This window comes from Callionymus lyra, chromosome 15 (genome assembly GCF_982586985.1).
Source record: "Callionymus lyra chromosome 15, fCalLyr1.hap1.1, whole genome shotgun sequence".
NCBI classification, from domain to species: domain Eukaryota; kingdom Metazoa; phylum Chordata; class Actinopteri; order Syngnathiformes; family Callionymidae; genus Callionymus; species Callionymus lyra.
This window is the reverse complement of record NC_141832.1, coordinates 9374562-9398617: the sequence shown is the minus strand read 5'-3', so window position 1 is coordinate 9398617 and position 24056 is coordinate 9374562. Positions and strand designations below refer to the sequence as shown.

At 41.2% G+C, this 24056-nt stretch overlaps 3 protein-coding genes across 3 annotated transcripts; all 3 read right to left on the bottom strand.

Annotated features, from left to right (window-relative positions):
- Positions 1-5115: 5115 nt before the first annotated feature.
- LOC148064830 (GTPase IMAP family member 2) lies at positions 5116-7366 on the bottom strand. The gene is made up of 3 exons (XM_087809273.1): positions 7143-7366; positions 6789-6931; positions 5116-6132 (listed from the first exon to the last, which is right to left on the bottom strand). Exons 1-3 carry the CDS (start codon positions 7159-7161, stop codon positions 5347-5349), a joined length of 948 nt encoding a protein of 315 aa, XP_087665399.1. The 5' UTR covers positions 7162-7366; the 3' UTR covers positions 5116-5346.
- A 534-nt stretch (positions 7367-7900) lies between these two features.
- slc38a12 (solute carrier family 38 member 12) lies at positions 7901-15722 on the bottom strand. The gene is made up of 10 exons (XM_087809719.1): positions 15486-15722; positions 13352-13405; positions 11966-12087; positions 11824-11905; positions 11662-11752; positions 11497-11577; positions 10629-10728; positions 10443-10539; positions 9559-9652; positions 7901-9484 (listed from the first exon to the last, which is right to left on the bottom strand). Exons 2-10 carry the CDS (start codon positions 13394-13396, stop codon positions 8721-8723), a joined length of 1476 nt encoding a protein of 491 aa, XP_087665845.1. The 5' UTR covers positions 13397-13405; positions 15486-15722; the 3' UTR covers positions 7901-8720.
- Positions 15723-16421: 699 nt separating this feature from the next.
- On the bottom strand, positions 16422-23046 carry LOC148064828 (5-hydroxytryptamine receptor 3A-like). Its single transcript, XM_087809949.1, has 9 exons — positions 23010-23046; positions 22404-22573; positions 21418-21462; positions 21249-21358; positions 20389-20561; positions 20080-20234; positions 19322-19532; positions 19110-19250; positions 16422-16857 (listed from the first exon to the last, which is right to left on the bottom strand). The coding sequence occupies exons 1-9, from the start codon at positions 23044-23046 to the stop codon at positions 16598-16600; spliced, it is 1302 nt and encodes a 433-aa protein (XP_087666075.1). The 3' UTR covers positions 16422-16597.
- Positions 23047-24056: the final 1010 nt, after the last annotated feature.

The window sequence follows — 24056 nt, the reverse complement described above, 5'->3', positions numbered from 1 at the left end:
GTGTTGTAGTCCAGTGTTTTTACTCTAAAACATTAGGAGGACGTGTTGTAGTCCAGTGTTTTTACTCTAAAACATTAGGAGGATGTGTTGTAGTCCAGTGTTTTTACTCTAAAACATTAGGAGGATGTGTTGTAGTCCAGTGTTTTTACTCTAAAACATTAGGAGGATGTGTTGTAGTCCAGTGTTTTTACTCTAAAACATTAGGAGGATGTGTTGTAGTCCAGTGTTTTTACTCTAAAACATTAGGAGGACGTGTTGTAGTCCAGTGTTTTTACTCTAAAACATTAGGAGGACGTGTTGTAGTCCAGTGTTTTTACTCTAAAACATTAGGAGGACGTGTTGTAGTCCAGTGTTTTTACTCTAAAACATTAGGAGGATGTGTTGTAGTCCAGTGTTTTTACTCTAAAACATTAGGAGGACGTGTTGTAGTCCAGTGTTTTTACTCTAAAACATTAGGAGGACGTGTTGTAGTCCAGTGTTTTTACTCTAAAACATTAGGAGGACGTGTTGTAGTCCAGTGTTTTTACTCTAAAACATTAGGAGGATGTGTTGTAGTCCAGTGTTTTTACTCTAAAACATTAGGAGGACGTGTTGTAGTCCAGTGTTTTTACTCTAAAACATTAGGAGGATGTGTTGTAGTCCAGTGATTTTACTCTAAAACATTAGGAGGACGTGTTGTAGTCCAGTGTTTTTACTCTAAAACATTAGGAGGACGTGTTGTAGTCCAGTGTTTTTACTCTAAAACATTAGGAGGATGTGTTGTAGTCCAGTGTTTTTACTCTAAAACATTAGGAGGATGTGTTGTAGTCCAGTGTTTTTACTCTAAAACATTAGGAGGATGTGTTGTAGTCCAGTGTTTTTACTCTAAAACATTAGGAGGATGTGTTGTAGTCCAGTGTTTTTACTCTAAAACATTAGGAGGATGTGTTGTAGTCCAGTGATTTTACTCTAAAACATTAGGAGGATGTGTTGTAGTCCAGTGTTTTTACTCTAAAACATTAGGAGGACGTGTTGTAGTCCAGTGTTTTTACTCTAAAACATTAGGAGGATGTGTTGTAGTCCAGTGTTTTTACTCTAAAACATTAGGAGGATGTGTTGTAGTCCAGTGTTTTTACTCTAAAACATTAGGAGGATGTGTTGTAGTCCAGTGTTTTTACTCTAAAACATTAGGAGGATGTGTTGTAGTCCAGTGTTTTTACTCTAAAACATTAGGAGGACGTGTTGTAGTCCAGTGTTTTTACTCTAAAACATTAGGAGGATGTGTTGTAGTCCAGTGTTTTTACTCTAAAACATTAGGAGGATGTGTTGTAGTCCAGTGTTTTTACTCTAAAACATTAGGAGGATGTGTTGTAGTCCAGTGTTTTTACTCTAAAACATTAGGAGGATGTGTTGTAGTCCAGTGTTTTTACTCTAAAACATTAGGAGGATGTGTTGTAGTCCAGTGTTTTTACTCTAAAACATTAGGAGGATGTGTTGTAGTCCAGTGATTTTACTCTAAAACATTAGGAGGATGTGTTGTAGTCCAGTGTTTTTACTCTAAAACATTAGGAGGATGTGTTGTAGTCCAGTGTTTTTACTCTAAAACATTAGGAGGATGTGTTGTAGTCCAGTGTTTTTACTCTAAAACATTAGGAGGATGTGTTGTAGTCCAGTGTTTTTACTCTAAAACATTAGGAGGATGTGTTGTAGTCCAGTGTTTTTACTCTAAAACATAAGGAGGATGTGTTATAGTCCAGTGTTTTTACTCTAAAACATAATGAGGACTTGTTGTAGTCCAGTGATTTTACTCTAAAACATTAGGAGGACGTGTTGTAGTCCAGTGTTTTTACTCTAAAACATTAGGAGGACGTGTTGTAGTCCAGTGTTTTTACTCTAAAACATTAGGAGGACGTGTTGTAGTCCAGTGTTTTTACTCTAAAACATTAGGAGGATGTGTTGTAGTCCAGTTTTTTTACTCTAAAACATTAGGAGGACGTGTTGTAGTCCAGTGTTTTTACTCTAAAACATTAGGAGGATGTGTTGTAGTCCAGTGTTTTTACTCTAAAACATTAGGAGGATGTGTTGTAGTCCAGTGTTTTTACTCTAAAACATTAGGAGGATGTGTTGTAGTCCAGTGTTTTTACTCTAAAACATTAGGAGGATGTGTTGTAGTCCAGTGTTTTTACTCTAAAACATTAGGAGGATGTGTTGTAGTCCAGTGTTTTTACTCTAAAACATAAGGAGGATGTGTTGTAGTCCAGTGTTTTTACTCTAAAACATTAGGAGGATGTGTTGTAGTCCAGTGTTTTTACTCTAAAACATTAGGAGGATGTGTTGTAGTCCAGTGTTTTTACTCTAAAACATTAGGAGGACGTGTTGTAGTCCAGTGTTTTTACTCTAAAACATTAGGAGGACGTGTTGTAGTCCAGTGTTTTTACTCTAAAACATTAGGAGGACGTGTTGTAGTCCAGTGTTTTTACTCTAAAACATTAGGAGGATGTGTTATAGTCCAGTGTTTTTACTCTAAAACATAATGAGGACGTGTTGTAGTCCAGTGTTTTTACTCTAAAACATTAGGAGGACGTGTTGTAGTCCAGTGTTTTTACTCTAAAACATTAGGAGGATGTGTTGTAGTCCAGTGTTTTTACTCTAAAACATTAGGAGGATGTGTTGTAGTCCAGTGTTTTTACTCTAAAACATTAGGAGGACGTGTTGTAGTCCAGTGTTTTTACTCTAAAACATTAGGAGGATGTGTTGTAGTCCAGTGTTTTTACTCTAAAACATTAGGAGGATGTGTTGTAGTCCAGTGTTTTTACTCTAAAACATTAGGAGGATGTGTTGTAGTCCAGTGTTTTTACTCTAAAACATTAGGAGGACGTGTTGTAGTCCAGTGTTTTTACTCTAAAACATTAGGAGGATGTGTTGTAGTCCAGTGTTTTTACTCTAAAACATTAGGAGGACGTGTTGTAGTCCAGTGTTTTTACTCTAAAACATTAGGAGGATGTGTTGTAGTCCAGTGATTTTACTCTAAAACATTAGGAGGACGTGTTGTAGTCCAGTGTTTTTACTCTAAAACATTAGGAGGACGTGTTGTAGTCCAGTGTTTTTACTCTAAAACATTAGGAGGATGTGTTGTAGTCCAGTGTTTTTACTCTAAAACATTAGGAGGATGTGTTGTAGTCCAGTGTTTTTACTCTAAAACATTAGGAGGATGTGTTGTAGTCCAGTGTTTTTACTCTAAAACATTAGGAGGATGTGTTGTAGTCCAGTGATTTTACTCTAAAACATTAGGAGGATGTGTTGTAGTCCAGTGTTTTTACTCTAAAACATTAGGAGGATGTGTTGTAGTCCAGTGTTTTTACTCTAAAACATTAGGAGGACGTGTTGTAGTCCAGTGTTTTTACTCTAAAACATTAGGAGGATGTGTTGTAGTCCAGTGTTTTTACTCTAAAACATTAGGAGGATGTGTTGTAGTCCAGTGTTTTTACTCTAAAACATTAGGAGGACGTGTTGTAGTCCAGTGTTTTTACTCTAAAACATTAGGAGGATGTGTTGTAGTCCAGTGTTTTTACTCTAAAACATTAGGAGGATGTGTTGTAGTCCAGTGTTTTTACTCTAAAACATTAGGAGGATGTGTTGTAGTCCAGTGTTTTTACTCTAAAACATTAGGAGGATGTGTTGTAGTCCAGTGTTTTTACTCTAAAACATTAGGAGGATGTGTTGTAGTCCAGTGTTTTTACTCTAAAACATTAGGAGGATGTGTTGTAGTCCAGTGATTTTACTCTAAAACATTAGGAGGATGTGTTGTAGTCCAGTGTTTTTACTCTAAAACATTAGGAGGATGTGTTGTAGTCCAGTGTTTTTACTCTAAAACATTAGGAGGATGTGTTGTAGTCCAGTGTTTTTACTCTAAAACATTAGGAGGATGTGTTGTAGTCCAGTGTTTTTACTCTAAAACATTAGGAGGATGTGTTGTAGTCCAGTGTTTTTACTCTAAAACATTAGGAGGATGTGTTGTAGTCCAGTGATTTTACTCTAAAACATTAGGAGGATGTGTTGTAGTCCAGTGTTTTTACTCTAAAACATTAGGAGGATGTGTTGTAGTCCAGTGTTTTTACTCTAAAACATTAGGAGGATGTGTTGTAGTCCAGTGTTTTTACTCTAAAACATTAGGAGGATGTGTTGTAGTCCAGTGTTTTTACTCTAAAACATTAGGAGGATGTGTTGTAGTCCAGTGTTTTTACTCTAAAACATAAGGAGGATGTGTTATAGTCCAGTGTTTTTACTCTAAAACATAATGAGGACTTGTTGTAGTCCAGTGATTTTACTCTAAAACATTAGGAGGACGTGTTGTAGTCCAGTGTTTTTACTCTAAAACATTAGGAGGACGTGTTGTAGTCCAGTGTTTTTACTCTAAAACATTAGGAGGACGTGTTGTAGTCCAGTGTTTTTACTCTAAAACATTAGGAGGACGTGTTGTAGTCCAGTGTTTTTACTCTAAAACATTAGGAGGATGTGTTGTAGTCCAGTTTTTTTACTCTAAAACATTAGGAGGACGTGTTGTAGTCCAGTGTTTTTACTCTAAAACATTAGGAGGATGTGTTGTAGTCCAGTGTTTTTACTCTAAAACATTAGGAGGACGTGTTGTAGTCCAGTGTTTTTACTCTAAAACATTAGGAGGACGTGTTGTAGTCCAGTGATTTTACTCTAAAACATTAGGAGGAAGTGTTGTAGTCCAGTGTTTTTACTCTAAAACATTAAGAGGACGTGTTGTAGTCCAGTGATTTTACTCTAAAACATTAGGAGGAAGTGTTGTAGTCCAGTGTTTTTACTCTAAAACATTAGGAGGATGTGTTGTAGTCCAGTGTTTTTACTCTAAAACATTAGGAGGAAGTGTTGTAGTCCAGTGTTTTTACTCTAAAACATTAAGAGGACGTGTTGTAGTCCAGTGTTTTTACTACACTACTTGTATCTAATTACTTTTTTGCTTCACTCTAGTAAAAAATGAAAGAATAATAACAGAAGTGTCAGGAGTTGCTTCGAGTACCACTAGAGGGAGCTCTTAAACTTTCTTCTGGAACTCTCTGAACACCCAACGCTCCTCTGGCTCCTCCTACTGACTGACAAAAACATCTGTTGAACAAAAATACTTTATTAGTTCATTGTGCAAATACTGCTGTGGGTGATATGAAACTGTAGTGAAAACATGCAGCGAAGCTAAAGCATCTGCCAGAGACCTGGAGTAGAGCTGAGCTGAAGGAAAGGTTTGTTGTGTTGACACGGCAGAACCAGGTGTTCTTCACTCTGGCAGAGGAACACTTTGAGAGCTTCAGTCATAGTTAAATACTTCAGCAATAAATAAGTCAATCATTTGGTTTTCTGTGTGTTTCTCCTGCGCACTTCAGTCGCCACTGACCCCACGGTGGCTCCGATGACGCCCCCGAAGGGCCCCCCCACAAAAAGACCCACCAGCGCCCCCAGCAGGGCCTCCTTCCTCATGTACTTGGTGATGGTCTTAGTCCAACCGGTCATCTTCTCCCAGAGCTGCTGGAGGAACGACGGGGTGGAGACGACGGCGACGGGAGGAAACAAACTCTCCAAGTCCAGGTCCAGGAGCTCCACGCTTCCCTCCGCCTCCTCCCGGACCTCCTCCAGATCTCCCTCCGTCGCCTCCTCCCCTCTCCTCTCCTCCAGCAGCTCCACCTGCCTCTTCTTCACCTCCTCCTGGTACAGCTCACACGTGAAGAAGGAGCTCCCCTCCAGCATCTCCTCCACCTTCACCATCATCTCCCGCACGGACTCCTCGCCTCCTCCGGACTCCAGGCTGTGGTAGCGCCCGCCACACCGGCCCGCCAGAGCCTTCAGGTCCTTCCTCCAGGTGTCCAGGTACCCGTCCAGCCGCTCGTCCTCATCCAGCTCCTCGGTGTGCGTGAAGAGGACGAGCGCGCCGCCGCTGACGGACGAAGGTCCGAACAGCTTCTCCAGGACGTCCAGAGCGGTGACGGCGCCCTCTGCTGGTTGATTGAGGGGAACACACAGCAGGAAGGCGTGAGGACCAGGAGCGGACATGGAGATGAACGAGGAGACGAGCGTCCGTCTTCGCTCCGGGTCGCATTCTGAGCTGAACCAGTCTGGGCTGGAAATGACCGTCACCTGGAAGAGTCAAAGACGAAGTCAGTCTGGTTCTACATTTATATCATGTTGATGTAAAGATGAATAATACAAATATTCATTATTGGTTTTGGTTATTATCATGTTTACTGTATGTTTTAATCTAATGCGTGTAAATGTTTCATCTGAACAGATGAAAGAATGAAAATATAAATCAATCAAATGTCACAAAATCTGATAAACGTGATGAAAGGTTAATGTTTGAGGCAATGATTCTCAAGTTTAAAAACTAATTTATTTCACTGAAATCCGTCAAAGTGTGATGTCGTTTGAAAATGTAAAAATATATCATGTTTTTGTTTATTTAAATAACTTTAATTGTCAGTTTAATTGTGCTGGTGGGACAATAACCATAATAATAATGACTTATTACATTTTTTTTTAACCTCTTATTAAACTTTACTCATTTTTATTTTCATCTTTTTTTTTACCACCTTTTTACTAAGTTTTTTTAATATTTCAATCTTCTTTTTTTAACTTTTAAATTAAAAAAGTTGAAAAAAAAACAATCAAAATAAATAAAATAAAGACAAATACAGATAAAAAAAACATCTACATTAAGTTAAAATAAGTAAATAAAAATGAAATATAATTGAATATAAACAAATCTATTTATTCGAGACATGTGATGACGTCACCTGTCTGCCTGCAGCCTCTCCACTGTACTTGCTGCTGATCGACGTGGGCTCTTCTCCCTGCTCGCTGTCTTCCAGGCCCAAGATGCTACACAAGGCGGAGCGCCTCCCCGCCTCTTTCCTTTCCAGAAGAACCAGCCTCAGCTCTAGAAAAATCAAACACACATTTGAAAAATGTAATAAAGTTTATTTAAAAACGCTTAATATACGAGTCTACGAAAGTTAAACGTTTTAGTTTGACTCCGCGATTACACACTTTTCCATACGTGTCATCTTCACGCAGAAGCATTTACACAAGCTTTAAATGTTATATTTTGTTATCACTATCCTATAAATGAAGAAATCAAAGTTGTTTACCCGAGTTTGACGCCGACATGATCTTCCTTCTCACAGCCGCAGAGGAAAAGTCACTTCCGGGTTCCTGCAGCTGTCTGTGACGTATTCAACCAAAACAACGCGGTATTCTTAGACACACGTGTCGGAACACGACAGTGAAACACATTCATACAAATAGATCTCTGACGGTTTCCCAGATCGTGTCCTGACAAGTCCTCGATGCTTCAGTTGAAGTTTTAACTCAAGAGGCGTGCCGGACGTGACGTCAGCAGACCCAGCCCGCGTAGAATCTTCTCAGAAGTCTCGGTTCAATTGTTTTTGGATAAACATGAAGTGATGACATTTTAAATCAGTTTTATTCACCCTTTAAATGTTCGGAATCTTCTGAGTTAAAGCAACATAGTTTGTTTCATTAAAAAAATGTTTTAAAAAAAATCATAACTTTTCAAAGACGAGAAATTAAAAATAACTAAATTGTATGTAATACATACTATACTAATAATCGCATATTTTCCACTCTAGCCTGTGATAAAGTGTGAACTGACAAACTTTTTTTTTATCATCGACACAAACAACTCTGGAGCCCACGTCATGTTTTCCTCTAAACTTAAAAGGAAATGTTGGCCAACAAAAACTTTCCCTGGAACGTCTTAATAGTTAATTTTATATTTTTTTTATCTTTCATGCTTTGAGATTCAAAGAGACGCTTTGTCACCGAATATAGGAGAGCGGTTAGGAAGCCCTGCTGGTGGAAGGAGGAAGTGCAGGAGAGACACACCTTGGAAATGTTGACATTTTTTTATTTTCCACAAGAAAAAGTGAGGTCACGTGAAAAAAACTGAATCCAAGCAACAGATTAAGACAATAATCTGGAGAAGGCACAATCACTTTCCTCTTGACGTTAAACTCAAGTTTCCTCCCTTTTTTTTAAAATCCAAAACAGCAGAAAAGGCCTGGGACCAAATCTGAGCAACTCACGAGAGATCTGTGCACAATTAATTAAAATCTACCTTGAAAACTTACAAAAGTTCAAACTTATTATGTTTTGACAAAGTAAAATATGATTCATACGTAGATTTCTTTTTTTCTTTTTTTTTCTAGCAGCGATCAACTCTTGAGAGTCAGAAGTGAGTTTGGAATGTAAACTTTTGAGTAATTAAAAATAAAAAAATATTAATCAACATAAAGAAAAACATAAACATCTTTCCGACCACGAGATGAAAATCTCAGATCAAAGACGAATAAAACACACAAACACCATGTTGATGACGTTAAAAATTACAATTAAAAACGAAATTTTAACTCAGCATTAAAGTTTTTTTTGGTTCCTTAAAAAAAACTTGATTGTGACAAACGTGAATCTTCTCATAAATGCTACGATTGTTTCCTTTTTTTAGGCGTTGCAGCCTTTTGATGATGTCATCGCAATGCTTCGACTTACTTTGGTCGCCCACAATCGGGTCGCAAGTTCTGTTGCCGGGCGAGATTTTGAGCCAAAAAGATGGGATTTCCAGAATTCCTGGAATTCTTTACTTGATTTCCGATGGTCGTCAAGGCAACGATCCATCACGGTGACCCTTGAGCGAGTCGTGTCCGTTTTCATTTCTTGGTGTCGTTCAGGATGATGTTCGCCGTGACGAACATGAGGCAGAAGACGGCCCACAGAACCACAAACCACACCCAGAAGACGTGGCGGAAGGGCGAGCGGTGCTTGTTGATGGCGTCCCGACCCAGAACGGGCTCCACATGGCGCCGCCCGTAGTAGACCAGCAGCGCCGGGATGATGTACTGGATCCCGGTCCCGGCGTACGATCCGGTGATTCCCACCAGGGACTCCAGGTTGTGGGTGCAGAACGCCACCACGATGGGGGGCACGAGGGTGATGAGCGGGAAGACGACGCGGTCCACGACCCACGGGTACGTGCCGCCGTCGCGGTAGAACAGCGTCTTCCAGTTGTTGCGCAGCGTGACGGCGATGATGGGGAAGTTGGTGCTGATGGTGAAGACGGGGAAGAGGCCCAGGAAGTAGCGCAGCGCCGGCACGTCCAGCACGTCGCAGTTGTCGGTGAAGTTGAGCGTGTACATGTCGTGCAGCAGCGAGCTGTCGAAGCAGAAGATGGCGGTGAAGGACAGGAGGACGTAGAAGCCCAGGATCAGGACGTAGTCGGCCAGCACCAGGACGCCCACGCGCCCCTTGTTGGAGATGGGCGTGATCAGCGACGGCAGCGAGTGCTGACACATGAAGGAGTAGACGCACACGCCGAAGAGGTTGGGGACCCCGGAGAGGTTGGCCACGGGCGGGTGACCCTCGCCTCGACCTTTGCCGATACGGATCAACGCCAGGATGATCATCATGGTGAACGCTGGAGGAAACACGGAAGTCTTCAGACAAGGACGTCGATTGATCCGCGGACAAACTCAATGTGGATCAACTCACCGATCCAGCGCATGAGAGAGGTGAGGATCTGCAGGTACTTGGTCTTCTGGGCGTTGAAGAAGGCGAAGGGGGCCAACAAGACAGTGAAGGCGCTCTGGAGGGACACAAAATGTATATGTTGTATTATATATTTAAATTAAGTGAATACATTTATTTACAGTCAACAGTCAAGTATTCACGTGTTGCAATTAAACTTCCGGCCACTAGATGGCAGCAGTCATTACATCCTCCACAGCTAAAGGAACAATGGAATCCGACGAGGGATGACTGAGGACAAGCGGATACAGTGACTCCAGCAGCTTTTAAAGCTGATGTTTGGACATATTTTGGTTTAAAAACGAATTAAATCAGTTATGACTTTGTCAAGAGTCATGTGGTCTGTAAATTCTGCAACACCAGAGTCAAGTACTCGGACAATACTACAAATATATACTACAGTATCGCAATATATCATATATTGTTTGTTTTTTTTAAAAAGACTACCGTTGTGTTGGAATTACACTTCGGGCCGCTAGTCATTACATCCTTGATTCCTCTTTAGCTATATGAAAATAAAAATCATGGTGATGACTGAGGACGAGAGGATACAGTGACTCCAGCAGCTTTTAAAGCTGATGTTTGGATGCATTTTGGTTTGAAATCAATTGAAAGCAGTGACGACTTTGTCAAGAGTCATGTGGTCTGTAAATTCTGTAACACCAGAGTCAAGTACTCGACAATACTACACATATATACTTGTTACTACATGATCACGATATATCATATCGTTGCCCCTGTATTGTGATATGTGTCGTATAGCCAGACAATCATCATTAGATCTTTGTTCTCCCGCTGAGAAACCTAAACACAATTTAAAAATCACACAAGATACGAGGAACACTCACTAAGAAGACTCGGTAGGCGTCGATCCTGGTGACTGAACCCCAACACTGATCCGTGTCGTTGTACTTCGGACTGCCGGCGCTGCACGAGTGGTTCCCGCTGGACAAACAACAATTAGTCACTGTACTAAGTCAACTACAATAAACTACAATACACTTTAGTTGATTTTGTTCACGTGTGCAGCTCACCAGGCCACCTCCATCAGTGATATGGGCACCGCTGCAGCATAAATGGCCAGATCTCCGTACAAGTAGACGATGATGCAGATGTAGAACATGTTGACGCCCACTGGCAGGGAAAAGAGAAGATGCTCCGAATTTGGCAGATGTAAGAAAATGTACGTACACTTAAGTATCTCAAGTTTTCAGGATATTGTTCCTGAAATTCATCAGTTCTTCATTTAAATTTACAATAAACATCCAAATATTTACAGCTTGATTGTTCATCTGTGGGTCAATGAAACTTCCTGCCTCTAGATGGCAGCATCATTATATCCTCCGCAGCTAAAGGAACAATGAAATATCACGATATCCCAGCGATGACTGAGGACAAGAGGATACATTGACTCCAGCACCTTTTAAAGCTGATGTTTGGAATTTTGATTTGAAAACAGTTACGACTTTGTCAAGAGTCATGTGGTCTCTAAATTCAAGTAAATCAAGTACTCCACATTACTAAAAATATATACTACAGTATCGCAGTTTATCATATATTAGTTATATATATATTAGTCTTTAAAAAGACTACTTTCGTGTTGGAATTACACTTCCGGCCGATAGTCATTACATCATTGATGCCTCTTTAGCTATACGAACATTAAAATCCCTGGGATGACTGAGGACGAGAGGATACATTGACTCCATTAGCTTGTAAAGCTGATGTTTGGACATATTTTGGTTTAAAAAACAAATGAAAGCAGTTACGACTTAGTCAAGAGTCATGTTTGTCTGTAGAATCTGTAACACCAGAGTCAAGTACTCGACAATACTACACACTTACACAATACTACACTTATATATTTGTTCTTTCAAGGCGGGGAGATGAAGAAGTCGTTACCTTTGTTGAAGAACATCGACGCCATCTGGCCCATCTCCACCCGCTCCACGATGTCAAAGTGATCCACGTGTCCTGACCTCTCTGTGGTCACCAACAACAAAAGCTTCATATATACGGCACCCCCTAGCTGTGCACGTCATCAACACTTCTGTGTCGTCTACTCACGGACGGACAGGATGGGTTTGGACTCTGGCTCCAGTCGACTCGTCAGATCGTCGTCGTCAGAATACTCCGAGGCCGTCTCGTTGTCGTTGACCTACAGGGGGCGTCGACGCGTTATTTCAGAGAACATCCTCAGTGCTCGACAGGAAGTGCTTGTTCACTCACATCCTCCTGCTCCCGCCTCTTCCAGCGCAGCTGAGCGTTCGCCGCCGCCATCGCCTCGATCACGAACGTGGTCGTCATGTAGCTGAGACCAGAGAAGAGGATCAGTCGTCAGCGCATCGAGACACTTGTGGAGGTGACTGACCTCATGAAGCCCAGGAAGGTGATAAGTGCGATGCTGACCACCCAGCCGGCGCTGGCGAAGGCTCTGGGCATCGTCAGCGCACCGGTGCCGACGATCAGATTGAACATGTACACCAGCCCCACCTGGAGGACAGGAGCGGGCGTGCAGATTTATTAAATTGACCAGTAAAAACAGTGGATCTGTGTAGGGTTGGGGTCGCTTCTACATTTCCTCAGGGGCCACAATCGATACAGTGGATGTTGTGAGGAGCCATCAAGCAAAGAAAGGAGGGAAATGTATAAAATTCAATAAAATCAAGCTAACAATGCTAAAAGGAAACAAGTACATTGTTTTCTATTTGAATAACTTCTGTATTATTTTGAAGTTTCCAGTGTTCATTTGTGTTTGACTTGTTTATTTTCTCGGACCAAGTCTGTGCTTTTATTTTGTAGGCCATTTTGAGCGACGCTGATCTCACGAGAAGTAAAACATATTGTGAGTAGCAGCAGGCAGTGGATGCAGAAGAAAGTAAGACTTCATTTGTGTGTCGTCAAAGACAATTTTCCCTCATTGTGGCCAATGATGAATTTCTTTTTTTAATCTCCTTATACAATTATATTATATATATTATTATATTTTCTGTTTATTTTCATGGTGGATTTTGGGGGGAAAAGCCTGAAATAAATCTGTTCGAAGGACGACTGTGTTTGTCTGTGCTTCCAGGGGATCAATAATTATATTATATTCTATATACTTCTTTAAAAAATACTTTAAAAATATGTTTTAATTTTACATAAAATAACTTTTTTCCAAATACTTTGTTTATATTCACTAAACTCATTTTGAGAGGCAATTAATACTCAGATAAATGACAAAAGCTGAGGATAAAAGTCATATTTACAGACTAGTTAGTAATGAATAACAGAAATAAATAAAATATAATTGTCATGAAGGCCACATAAAGGGCAGCACATTGCCAAGCACTGGTGTAGGCAGCAAAGAGTATGCTTTTAAAATATGTTTTCAAATATTGAAAGACGAGAGATATTTATCGATGATTCTTGAGAAATAACTATTGACTTTTTTCCACCGGTTCCTTCCTGTTATTTAATCCATCAAAGATTCACAAGAAACTTTCCTCAGACTACTCTCCGGGGAAACGTCGACCTCATCTCACCGCCGCACTCTCGGAGAAAGTGCGGCATCAGCACAAAGTGTAGGACGTGAGGTAAATAATCCACCGTCGTCATGGCGACGGTGGCAAGCTCAGCGTTTCAGAAGGTCAGCACTCTCGCTTCCCTCAAGATAAATAAATGATCAGCAGTTCTCACACATCCAACATCTACACCTGAAGGAACACACCATCAAACACGACTATTGTGAAGCGTCGGTGTGTGTCAGACTCACGAAGGGGGAGTAGGGTTCTCCGGTCTCAGTGATTCCACCCGCCATGTCTCCGGCCTGAGAGAAGAAACCACAGATGACAATTTTTTGTTAGTTTTTTTTTGCTTTTGTGATCTATGATCTTGCTGGACATTGTAAATTTGGCGCAAACAAAAGACGAACAAATACGGGACCGTGTTGTGATTGGTCTGAGAGAGCGAGCAGATTAATGGGCACCTAATGTGAAAACCCAACTCTCCTGACTTATTGAAGTGAAATGTTGAAGTCGTCCTCTTCAAAATGCAGTAGATCATTCATCATGACGTTTCTCCATTTTAAAGTTATTACTTCATAAAGTTCTCTCCCATCTGAAATCTCGCCAAACAAGATCACGGTTTAAATTAAACATTCTCACATCACTCTGGTGCAGGTGTCCTCCCATAGAAGCCCTAAATCGGTTAAGTACCTACATGTTAATGGTGAAACAAAATAAATATTAATGTAAACATGGTGAGAGTTACTTCTGCCTTTAGGTGTTTTTGTAATGTGTACATTAAGCAGCAAATTGTATTTTTATTATTTGTTTTTAATGTACAAAATGGGAGTTTCAGGGGTGAGTTTGAAATGTACACGAGTAAGGTAAGGTAAGGTAAGGTAAAACTTGACTTTTTTCAATATATGCAACTCGTGTTTTTGTGACCAATCAGAGTACAGTGGGCGTGGTTGCTTGGACGAGACGTGTGTTGTGTCTCAAATTACAAGTTAGTATGCATCTGGATATATTACGTACTAACTAGTACGCAAATTCTCAACAGATAGTATGTGTCAAATCAAACTCTGCTGCTACACACTAACCTGAAATGACGGGACAGCTTCTTCTTCTACTACTACTATTTAAGTATGGTTTCAACCAGCCGTTGGAACACTATCGGCACCTGCTGGCAGCACGTTTAGCAACTTTGGAAGAAGAATTAAAGAAAAATTTGAGAAACTAAATATTAGTTATTTAAGCTGGTATCAGCACAGAAGACATGTCATCCTCCTACTGTTGGCTGAAAATGCAGCTGTAAGTATATGCGCATATATATATACAGTATATATATATATATATATATATATATATGACTTAACTTCTTTTTACCCCGCACTAAGATGGCAGGCGTTTAGGGTAGATAGTGTCCATCAAACCATACTCAGTTTTGTGGTCGTTTTAGTACACCAATTTAGTGCATACTAAGAATTGAGACGCACTTATGCACTAAAAATACTAACTTTGAGTATGTTTAAGTATGTGATTTGAGACACAGCAATCTTCTCAGCCAAAACACTGCATTTTAAGTGGGCGGGGCTTACGCTTATTTTCTAATGTAAATATCTTTATTAAATGAGAGTTTTGTGCAAAAGGAAAAATACTGATGAGTATAATAGAGGTCCTAGAACAATTTAAAAAACAAAGTGTTGAAATGCGATCTGATTGCTCATTTAATGCCGTGAATAACAAGGTTTCACATTACATGGGCAGGAAAAGAGAGTCTGATCAGCATCAGTGGAGTCATAAATGTGAAAATAACCACCAGAATAAGTGCTCACGGTGCAATAGGACCCACAGAAAAGAGGAAATGTAACAAAAGATTCAGGAGATGTGACAAAAATGGGACATTTTGAGAGTGTTTTGCAAAAGTAAGATGGTGAGAGAAGTGACAACTGCTCAGGGATGTTCAGACCAAGAAGAAACTTTTTTTAATCTGGTAGATTTTCAAGATTGACACAGGAGCAGACATCACTAGAATGTCTCGACAAATCGACTGGATCACATGACAGATCAAGTCAGCCAGATGTTGAACTTTAACCCCTTTCTCCACATCTCTCAGACGAGAATCCGGGTCACGTGAACACGGTGACGTCATTTTGCGAGCGACTGTTTCGTGGCAAATATTCAAACTATAGTCGGTTACCCTTAAAAAAAACTGTATTGTATTATTTTCTAAAATCATTAAACAACATCGTAAAGCTTTATATTCGTGTCAGAAACTATAAACCAATAGATGTGACACGTTTGGCAACAACTTTCTTCCACGTTCGCTATTATTAAGTCGCAGTAGTTGAGTCCAGGTGAGGCGAAAACACCTGAAAGTGAAACGTGTTGACAGGAACTCACCTGCTCTCGTGCTAACCGCTGCAGCTTCTCAGGACATCCGGTGGATCCTCCCGACTAACAGGCTGGAATGGAACCAGCAACCTTTTCTCCCGCAAGCACCTGCGGTTGGTCAGTTCGTCGGCGACGAGAGTCAAACATCGTGCGACATATCACGGTAAACAAACAACGGCGGGTCCGCGACCCGCGCTAGTGTAGCTGTAGCTGCGACGTAAACAAGCGCGTTTCCGGTGGTACTACAAAATGAAAGCGCTTTCACGCATCGGCGGCGGTGTGCTTTTACTTTGTATTTATAACACGACACACAATAGTATCGACTTGTAGCCGTTGCTATAGCTACCTGTTATTTATTATTAAATATGAAATATGTACAGTCTGACGTGAAATATTCTGAAACCTTTAATTTGAAGGACTCAAATGGGGGAAGCGGCGTCTGCGGTCACCTGACTTCTTATGTAGTTTATTGCGAAATGTGTTTTTAAATAAATGTTCTTAAACCATCAATATAGGTGTTTTGAAAAGTTTATAGAACTCATTTTACCGCTTTGTTGTAGCACTGATTTTATCTGATAGAACTTTATTCTTTTTTTTGTTCAGGCTTTTCCTTGATTTTCTGGAACTCCTATGTTCTCAGTATTATCTTGCCCTTTAAAGTTTATACTTTATTGAACATTGTTTTGATTGTTTAATCGCTTTGTGACCCTGGTCTGGAAAAGTGCTATATAAATAAAAATTACTTTCTTACTTTATTCATTTTCTTTGTCCCTTTGTTGTATATTTGTGGCAATGATTTCATATTTCAAGTCCTATTTAGGAAAACAATATATATAATTTTTTAATAAATGGTTATAAATATTTGACCTGAAATTTTTGTTGACTTAAAAAATACAATTACACTTTCACACATAAACCTGTACACAAACACCATGATAGGGATACTTTAATTATTTTTAAACAGAAGGTAAATAAATATTAATCTGTCTTAAGTCGTCTGGTGCATCAAGGCGACGAGCAACTAGCTAGCTAGAAAGAAGGGAGAGTAGCACACAGATGTTAGTCCTCAGCGATGGACGTGAACCACACGAATCCTGCAGGACATTTACCTCTAAACCATCTCAATCATTAAAGAAATCTTTCGGTACCCAGCGCTCAAAAAGGTAAGCGAAGAGGCAGAAGACAGTCAACAAATACAGGCCGAAAAAGATACCGTCTAGAATCCTCGCTAGTTTCTCATAAAAGCCCGGCTTCTCAGCTTTACCAACTTCCTGTTGAGCTGTCTTCACTTCCTGCAGGATCATGGCGAGCAGGTCTTTTTCTGAGGGAACGTTTTTCTTCTTCGTCTTCAGGTCCACTTTCTCCAAGACAACATCTGGATCTGATGATCAGAGGCGGAAAGAATGGCGTCAGAGTCAAGACAGTGACCACAGGCTTGCTCAAGGGCAGAAGGGAAATAAACACACCAGATTAAAATCATCACAATAACTATCGGTTTAAAAAAAAAGTATATTTGTGCAAATAATATTTTTTAATGCTAGCCAGATGCAATGTTACATCTCCCAAAAGAACCGGAATGTTCTTGATTAGGTTCCTCTGACTCAACTGAATGGGGGGTCACATGAGGTCAATTCTAGTAGAGGCAGGGCCACAGAATGGGGTGGTCTTTCAACAGTTTTTCTTGAACGTCTTGATATCTGTTTTGTTAAAACTGTGAATTTACGGGCCATTTTTGTAAAATTGAACTGTCACTTTATTTTCCATAAAGCAACTTTTCCTCAAGGGAATTAAAACAGTTACCTACCTGCCTGACTGCCGGCTTGCCTACCTGACTACCTGCCTACCTGCCTAGCTACCTATATAAACTATATTATTTGACCAGTATTAACCATCTTACATTGAACTACCTACAATTGTTAAAACCTAGATTATAAATGTATTGCCATAGAATATTGTGTCAAGGGCCGCAAAGGGCCCACGGCCGTGGGTTTGGGACCCCTGTCCTATTTATTTGTCAACTCATATTCTGCATTAATTACTGTACTTTGACTTTGAAACAAAAACTGCAGCCTATGATGTGTGGCTTTAACCCATCATAGTCACCTTCAGTTGTCTGTGTTACATGCTGCCTCATATAAAAGATGAGGTCCAGATTGCACTTGTGTCACTTCAGGCTACAGCTACCCTTTGGGTAAACACCAAGAATATGGATTTCCATAAGTCGGATGTGTATGAAAGGAAGAGCGTAAAGAGAACTCATGAAAATGCTGAGGCGGAGAACGAAGACTCTTCTGACAAGCATGTCTACCAGGTTTTTGGCGAGAACAGGCTGGTTAAAAAGCTAAGGATGGAGCAGAATGGTGGAACTCCTTTTAAACCTAAACCAGTCGTCAAGAAGTATCCTTCACCTGAACCTGTCTCTCAGTACCAAAATGACTCAGAAGAAAGACCAGATTCCGGCCAGGTTTGCCAAAAGACACTGCCTTCTCCTTGCCGCAGTCCCACCGAGCGTCCTCCAATAAGTTGCGACCCAAACCCTGAGATGAACTTTAAAAAGGCTCTCCACGTCGAGTGGAAGAAGATCCACCGCCACTCAAAAGAGCAGGAGGACTTCCTCCAAGAGGTCAAGATGACGGTCAATGTTCTGGCCCTTCAAAAGTCTGAGGCGAACATTAAAATTGCAGACGGGTTGGACGAGATCACCAGGCTGGAGAGCAGTCTGACCAAGACCAAAGAAGACTTTGATGTTGAGAGGAACCAATGGGAAAGAGAGAGATCTGATAAGTTGGCACAGCAGGAAGAAGAAACTGCTGTTCTCAATGCAAAACTCAGCCTGGCTCGCAAAGATCTTGAGAACGCAAAGGTCCAGTGGGAGGCGGAGAAGTCGAGGCTACGTTCCAGCCAGATGGAGGAAGTAGCAGCTTCGAACGTTCGACTGGGCAAAGTCACCGAAGAGTTGCAGGATCTGAAATATCATTGGTTGAAGGAAAAGTCTGCACTAATGGACAAGCACCACCTTGAAACCTTTGGCTTGGTCTCTAGTCTGAACAAGGCCCATGAGGAACTAGAGAACGTGAAGCGCATGTGGGGGGAGGAGAAGTCAGCCCTCCTGACCAAGCAACAGGAGGAGACCATGGCTCTGATCGCAGGAATGAACCTGTTCCATGACGACCTGAGGTGTGGAAACATCGAGTGGAACCGCGAGGCTGTGGCTCTTGAAGGGTCTCTGGCTCAAAATCAACCACCTCAAGAAGGTTAGAAAGCAAGAACCACGGCTCAGTCGTAGCCTGTTCATAGGCGTGAAGAAGCTTTCGTCTCGTTGATGCAAGTGAAGGCTAAATAAAGTTGTTTGTAATGCATCTGTCATTTCTTATAATCGTTCAGAGATTACATGCTGCAGGTCAAACGTTTGTTTCCTCGACGTTCCGATCAGACTTTGATTCAATTTTTTAGAATATAAGCTCATAGATTTATGCTGCTTTGCTCCTGGCAGCTCCGGGCATTTGGCAGAAGAATTTGAAATTCGGGAGTTTGATTAGAGAACAGTGACTCAGCTCTTTGTAACTAAAGAGGATGATTGCAAACACATATAAGACACACTTCAAAGGTGCTTAGCCTCATCACCAAACTCACCCCCTTGGACGTCTTTGCCCACGTCATCAGACTTCGGACACTTAGGGCTGACTATTTTGTCCCGGTTGATCAGGCAACAGATCAGCATGCACTCCAGGAGGCTGATTCCCACCAAGGCGAAGATGCCGATGCAGAAAGACGCTGTGAAAAACAAGGGCGGTTGAAAACAAAGATTAAATAAATGGATAACAATGCCACAGATGCTTTGTCACCGATCAGGGGCAGATTATCCTCCGTGGATGGCAGCATGTCCTGCAAGATGAGCAGCAGCACAGAGATGGACAGCAGCACCGTGACTTTGAAGCTCATCTTTTCGCCCGACGATTCCGAGATAAAAAACGAGGCCACGTCCAGGGCGAGCAGATAGGCGAGCGGCACTATGAAGTTGATGATGTAGAGCATCGGCTTCCTCTTAAGAATAATCTGCGAGTCAGAGAGGTCAGAATCAGGGTTTGGCAAGGGAGTCACTGAGGTAGAGACCATACACCTTTTAACAGTGTTTGTTTTTAAAGGGCGGATTTATTTTTTGTAAGATGGGGCAATACTCTTCAGTGAAGTCATCCTCTGACCGGTGGCCGGAAGTCGATTGCTGCAGATTTTCCCATCCATTTATGTCCCTACTTTCAACTACCATCATCAATTGTGTGACCTAAAGAGCAGGATACATGGACACACGATGAATGCCTCGACGAATGCCTCTCCCTTGGAGATAAAGTGACATTTTGAGGGAAACCAATTGTAGAGGATCTGGCACCTTTTAGGGTATCTTCTTGGGCTACTGGGAGACCCAGGGACACATTGTCTCTGCTTGACCTGGTAAAACTACACTGTTCTCCCAGAAGAAGCTTCGGGAGACAGGACGGCCTGGACCTCTTTTCTCCAGCTCTCGGCCCCACTACCCAACCTTAGATAAGTGGTAGAAGATGGATGGAAGGTTGAGGCTGAAGACACTGTCCCCAGTACTGCTCACCATGTAACGGAGCTTGCTTTGTGTGTCATTCCCAGAAGGCAGAATGCTGACATTCATCTTGATCAGGTTCCACTCCCCTTTCGTGATGACCAAGTTAGACTCTAGCTGCTTCCGAATCTCAGGGCCGTTCTTTAAATCCAGCCTCAGTTTGTCTTCTGTGAAGGACATGGTGAACATTCATGGTTGACATTCACTCAGGAATCATTTTTGGTTTAACTTGAGTAGTCTTGATTCTTGTTGATACAAATCATGGAAAAACATTTGAGCCACGTTTCAATAATCGAGAGAACATTAAGTAGGTCAGGTTACCATCCATGCTGAAGGATTGGAAGGTGAAATTACACGTCTGGGTGTCGAAAGGGAATAAATCAAGTTTGAGTCTGCAGACGGTCATGATTTTTCCTGTTATGAAGTTGCTGGCCATGCCCTGGTTGTCCACCGTAGCCAACGGCCCGTTGACCAGTGTCCCGCCATCAGAGGAACTGCAGGAGAAAAAAGGAAACATCAGCAGCAGAAAGAACCACTCCAAAACCACCTGAGCTGCCTTTATAGAACCAAGATCCTCACCCCACAGAAAATGATCTACCTCATTCTGTACGCAACCCAAAGACCAACTCCTGCTGGAGGAGTTGAAAGGCCACCATACACAAAAAGGTCTGGAACTGAGAACAACTTTGTGGACCTTCATACCATACTTTCTTTCATTGTTTTCTTTTTAATGGCAGGTTTGTTTCCTGTGTCGTGCTGAAGATTCTTTTGTGACGTCACTCTCTCACCTTTTTAGGCTCATCCCGCTTGAAACCTGAGCAAAGCAGGTATTTAAATATTATCTGCTTTAATGTATTGCAGCTGGAGGGGCTTGAGAGAGAGGCTGGAGGGGCCAGAGCGAGCAGGTAGCTATCTGCAAGGTAGGAGTTTCAGAGAGCAGCTGGAGGGGCCTCAGATTTCAGCTGTGCAACCAGACTGTTTTGATGTATTGTGCTGGTTGAAGCCCAACACAAACTGGGGGAATAAGACGAGCTGGTGGAAAAGGGCCATTAGAGACCTTCACACCAAAGACCAGCTGGACACCCAAGGCCCCCCACTATACCTTCACTTGACCACCTGCTGGACCCCTGGTAGTCCTTTTCAGATGATGTCTCCCTCACCGAATACAGCAGACCACTTACTCCTCCAGAATGTAGATGTCAGGGTTCCAGATCATGGCTCGGGGAATAGTCAGGGTGTCTATCCCACAGAAGTCCGATGCGTTCCAGTGAAGAATCTCATTCCACCAGGTCTGTCAAGAGAGTCCCGTTACACACGATCCACATCCAAGACTGAGTGTGCGTCACTGACCACTTGGATCCTGACTTGACTCGTCAACGTCTGAGTCATTTCGTTCTGGAAACGCACAACAAAGGAAAAAAAAAATGACAAGCTTGTTTCCTTCAACTGAGGAAAATCTCTAAACTGAGGAAAATGATGTCACAACATGACCTGGATCTTATACTCCATGTGTTTGTTTCTTCTCGTCTGGACTATTGTAACAGTTTGTTTTCATGTCTTAACAAGAAGGATCTGTCCCGCCTGCTGTTAACACAAAACTCTGCAGCAAGAATTCTGAGCTGCTCTAGTAGAAGAACTCACATTTCTCCCGATCCTCAAAACTCTTCACTGGCTTCCAGTTTCTTTTAGGATCAATTATAAAATTCTGGTTCTTACTTTCAGAACTATTCATGGTCGGACCTTCCATCAGTGATCTGATCCAGCCTTACACCCCAGCTTGGGCTCTGAGGTCTGTGGATCAGAATCTACTGATGGTTCCTGAACACGGTTCAGGACCAGAGGAGAGACATCCTTCCAGACTGTTGCTCCTAAGCTTTGGAACAATCTCTGTGTTTGATGATCTACTGACTCCTTCAAGAAACATCTTAAGACATTTTTATTTGTGCTTTTTTCTTAACTTTCTTGTTGCTTGCTTGTGTCTTATGTTGTCTTGACCTTTTAAAGTATATCTTTTTAACTGTGTATTGTAATGTTTTTTAAGCGCTTTGTGACCCTGGTCTGCAAAAGGCGCTTTACAAAGATGAAATATATTAGTTACTTTTACTGAATAAAGAAAAGAAGCCCCGGAGAGCGCAAGTCTGCAACTGCAGCCGCAACACAATAAGGACAATAACCAAAAGTACGGGTTTGAACTTCAGTCCTTGGGGACAGAAGACGATCATAAGAGATACATTAAATATGGTTGTGTGTAAAATGGTTCATTGTATTTACTGTAATTAAATGGTCGATGATACAATACATTTGGATGATAAAAGAGAACGTATGCAACCACTCACCACTCCCAGGATGCCATGAATAAACATGTCGACCGACACGTTAGTAGCATGGTGCCAGTCAAGCACCGGTCGGATGCTGGACAGTTCATAAGAGGACGACGCCAGGCTCAGTTGTTTGAGAATGTTCATGTAGCTGCAACTGAAGTCCGGGTCGGCGGAAATAACCACGGCTGCCAAGACAAGGTTAAGTCACAGAAAACGCAAACGAATATAGTATCAAAAATGACGTTAATGTGACTTTTGATCTGGTGATCTTCATGATTAACCAGTAGTTATTTAATTAAAAACAATAATGAGCAAATACGTTTTCTTAGGGGCCACAATAGATACAGACTGGTGTGAGGGGCCAGGCTAAAAGGGAAGAAAAAAAACGAAAACTTGAAAACAATCAACATAAAATAAACATAAATATGTCAATTTATTTAGATTTATAAACCTTTCATTGAAAACTTGCGATTTCAATAATCACTTAAAATAAAGAAACATTCACTAAAAATGACTAAAAAGGAGAAAAGTTCAAGACAAAGAACAACTAAGAAGAAAAATAGTTTTAGTCTAAACAATAATAAATACGAATAAAACATTTTAGACACATGTACTACTGACCTGAGAGCATCACGGCGAGCATCCAGACCGACTTCATCTTCAGAACAGAGTCGTATCAAAGGACTCGACGTAGACCCGCTTAAATAAACCTCAGACACAAGAGAGACGAAACTGGACCTTCTGGTCCGCCCAGGCCCACACCTGGACCTCAGCTGTTGGGTTTCTATTGTGGTCCAGTCGGCTGAAGTGCAGAGTCAACACCGGACCCGTGTGTGACATCAGAAGCGAGTCGACGGGCCTGATATTTAAATAAAAATATATTTACTCGGTTCTGCCCGAGAGCAGGTCCAGTGTGACCCGGTTTAAACTTGTGTACCAGTGACATCACAGTTGGATTTAACATTTCTAATGTTGGAATATTGAATGTATTTAAGCAAATGAATAAATTAATTCTATAAGGTCTTTACTTGACAGAATTAGTTTTTATTGAATAGATTTAAAAAAAAAAAAAAAAGTATTCATTATTTTTTTTACACAGTTCGATTTCCTTTTCAATTCAATACATTTTCTATTGAATTTAAACGCTATTAAAAAAAAAAGTTGAATTTATAACATTTATTTTTGAATTATTGGAATAATAGTATGAAAACGTATGTGCAAAAAAAAAATCATTCAATTTAAAAGTATTGAAATTACTCCAGAAAACACTTGAGTTGTCTCTGGGTCAAGGTGACCCGAATAAATGTGTTTGTGGTATCCCTTGTGTCGTCTCTGGGTCAAGGTGACCCGAATAAATATTTTTGTGGTATACCTTGTGTTGTCTCTGGCTCAAGGTGACCCGAATAAATTTATTTGTGGTATCCCTTGTGTTGTCTATGGGTCAAGGTGACCCGAATAAATGTTTTTGTGGTATACCTTGTGTTGTCTCTGGCTCAAGGTGACCCGAATACATTTATTTGTGGTATCCCTTGTGTTGTCTCTGGGTCAAGGTCATTGACCTCCCTGACTTCCAGAAATACATATATACAGTGGTGAAGGTCACACAAGGGATACCACAAACACATTTGTTCAGGTGACTTTGACCCTGAGAGAACACAAGGGTTAAGA

What these genes read in the sequence shown, in the direction of transcription:
- LOC148064830 (XM_087809273.1), bottom strand. An exon ending in GAGAGGCTGCAGGCAGACAG is followed by an intron (nt 6,133 to 6,788) that starts GTGACGTCATCA and finishes TGACTCTTCCAG; the next exon opens with GTGACGGTCATTTCCAGCCC.
- slc38a12 (XM_087809719.1), bottom strand. Translation starts at nt 13,396, where the DNA reads ATGGCGGGTGGAATCACTGAGACCGGAGAACCCTACTCCCCCTTC. An exon ending in CAAACCCATCCTGTCCGTCC is followed by an intron (nt 11,578 to 11,661) that starts GTGAGTAGACGA and finishes TGGTGACCACAG; the next exon opens with AGAGGTCAGGACACGTGGAT. An exon ending in GTCGATGTTCTTCAACAAAG is followed by an intron (nt 10,729 to 11,496) that starts GTAACGACTTCT and finishes TTTCCCTGCCAG; the next exon opens with TGGGCGTCAACATGTTCTAC.
- LOC148064828 (XM_087809949.1), bottom strand. Translation starts at nt 23,046, where the DNA reads ATGAAGTCGGTCTGGATGCTCGCCGTGATGCTCTCAG. An exon ending in TTCATGGCATCCTGGGAGTG is followed by an intron (nt 21,463 to 22,403) that starts GTGAGTGGTTGC and finishes GTGCGTTTCCAG; the next exon opens with AACGAAATGACTCAGACGTT. An exon ending in GTCAAGTCAGGATCCAAGTG is followed by an intron (nt 21,359 to 21,417) that starts GTCAGTGACGCA and finishes CTCTCTTGACAG; the next exon opens with ACCTGGTGGAATGAGATTCT.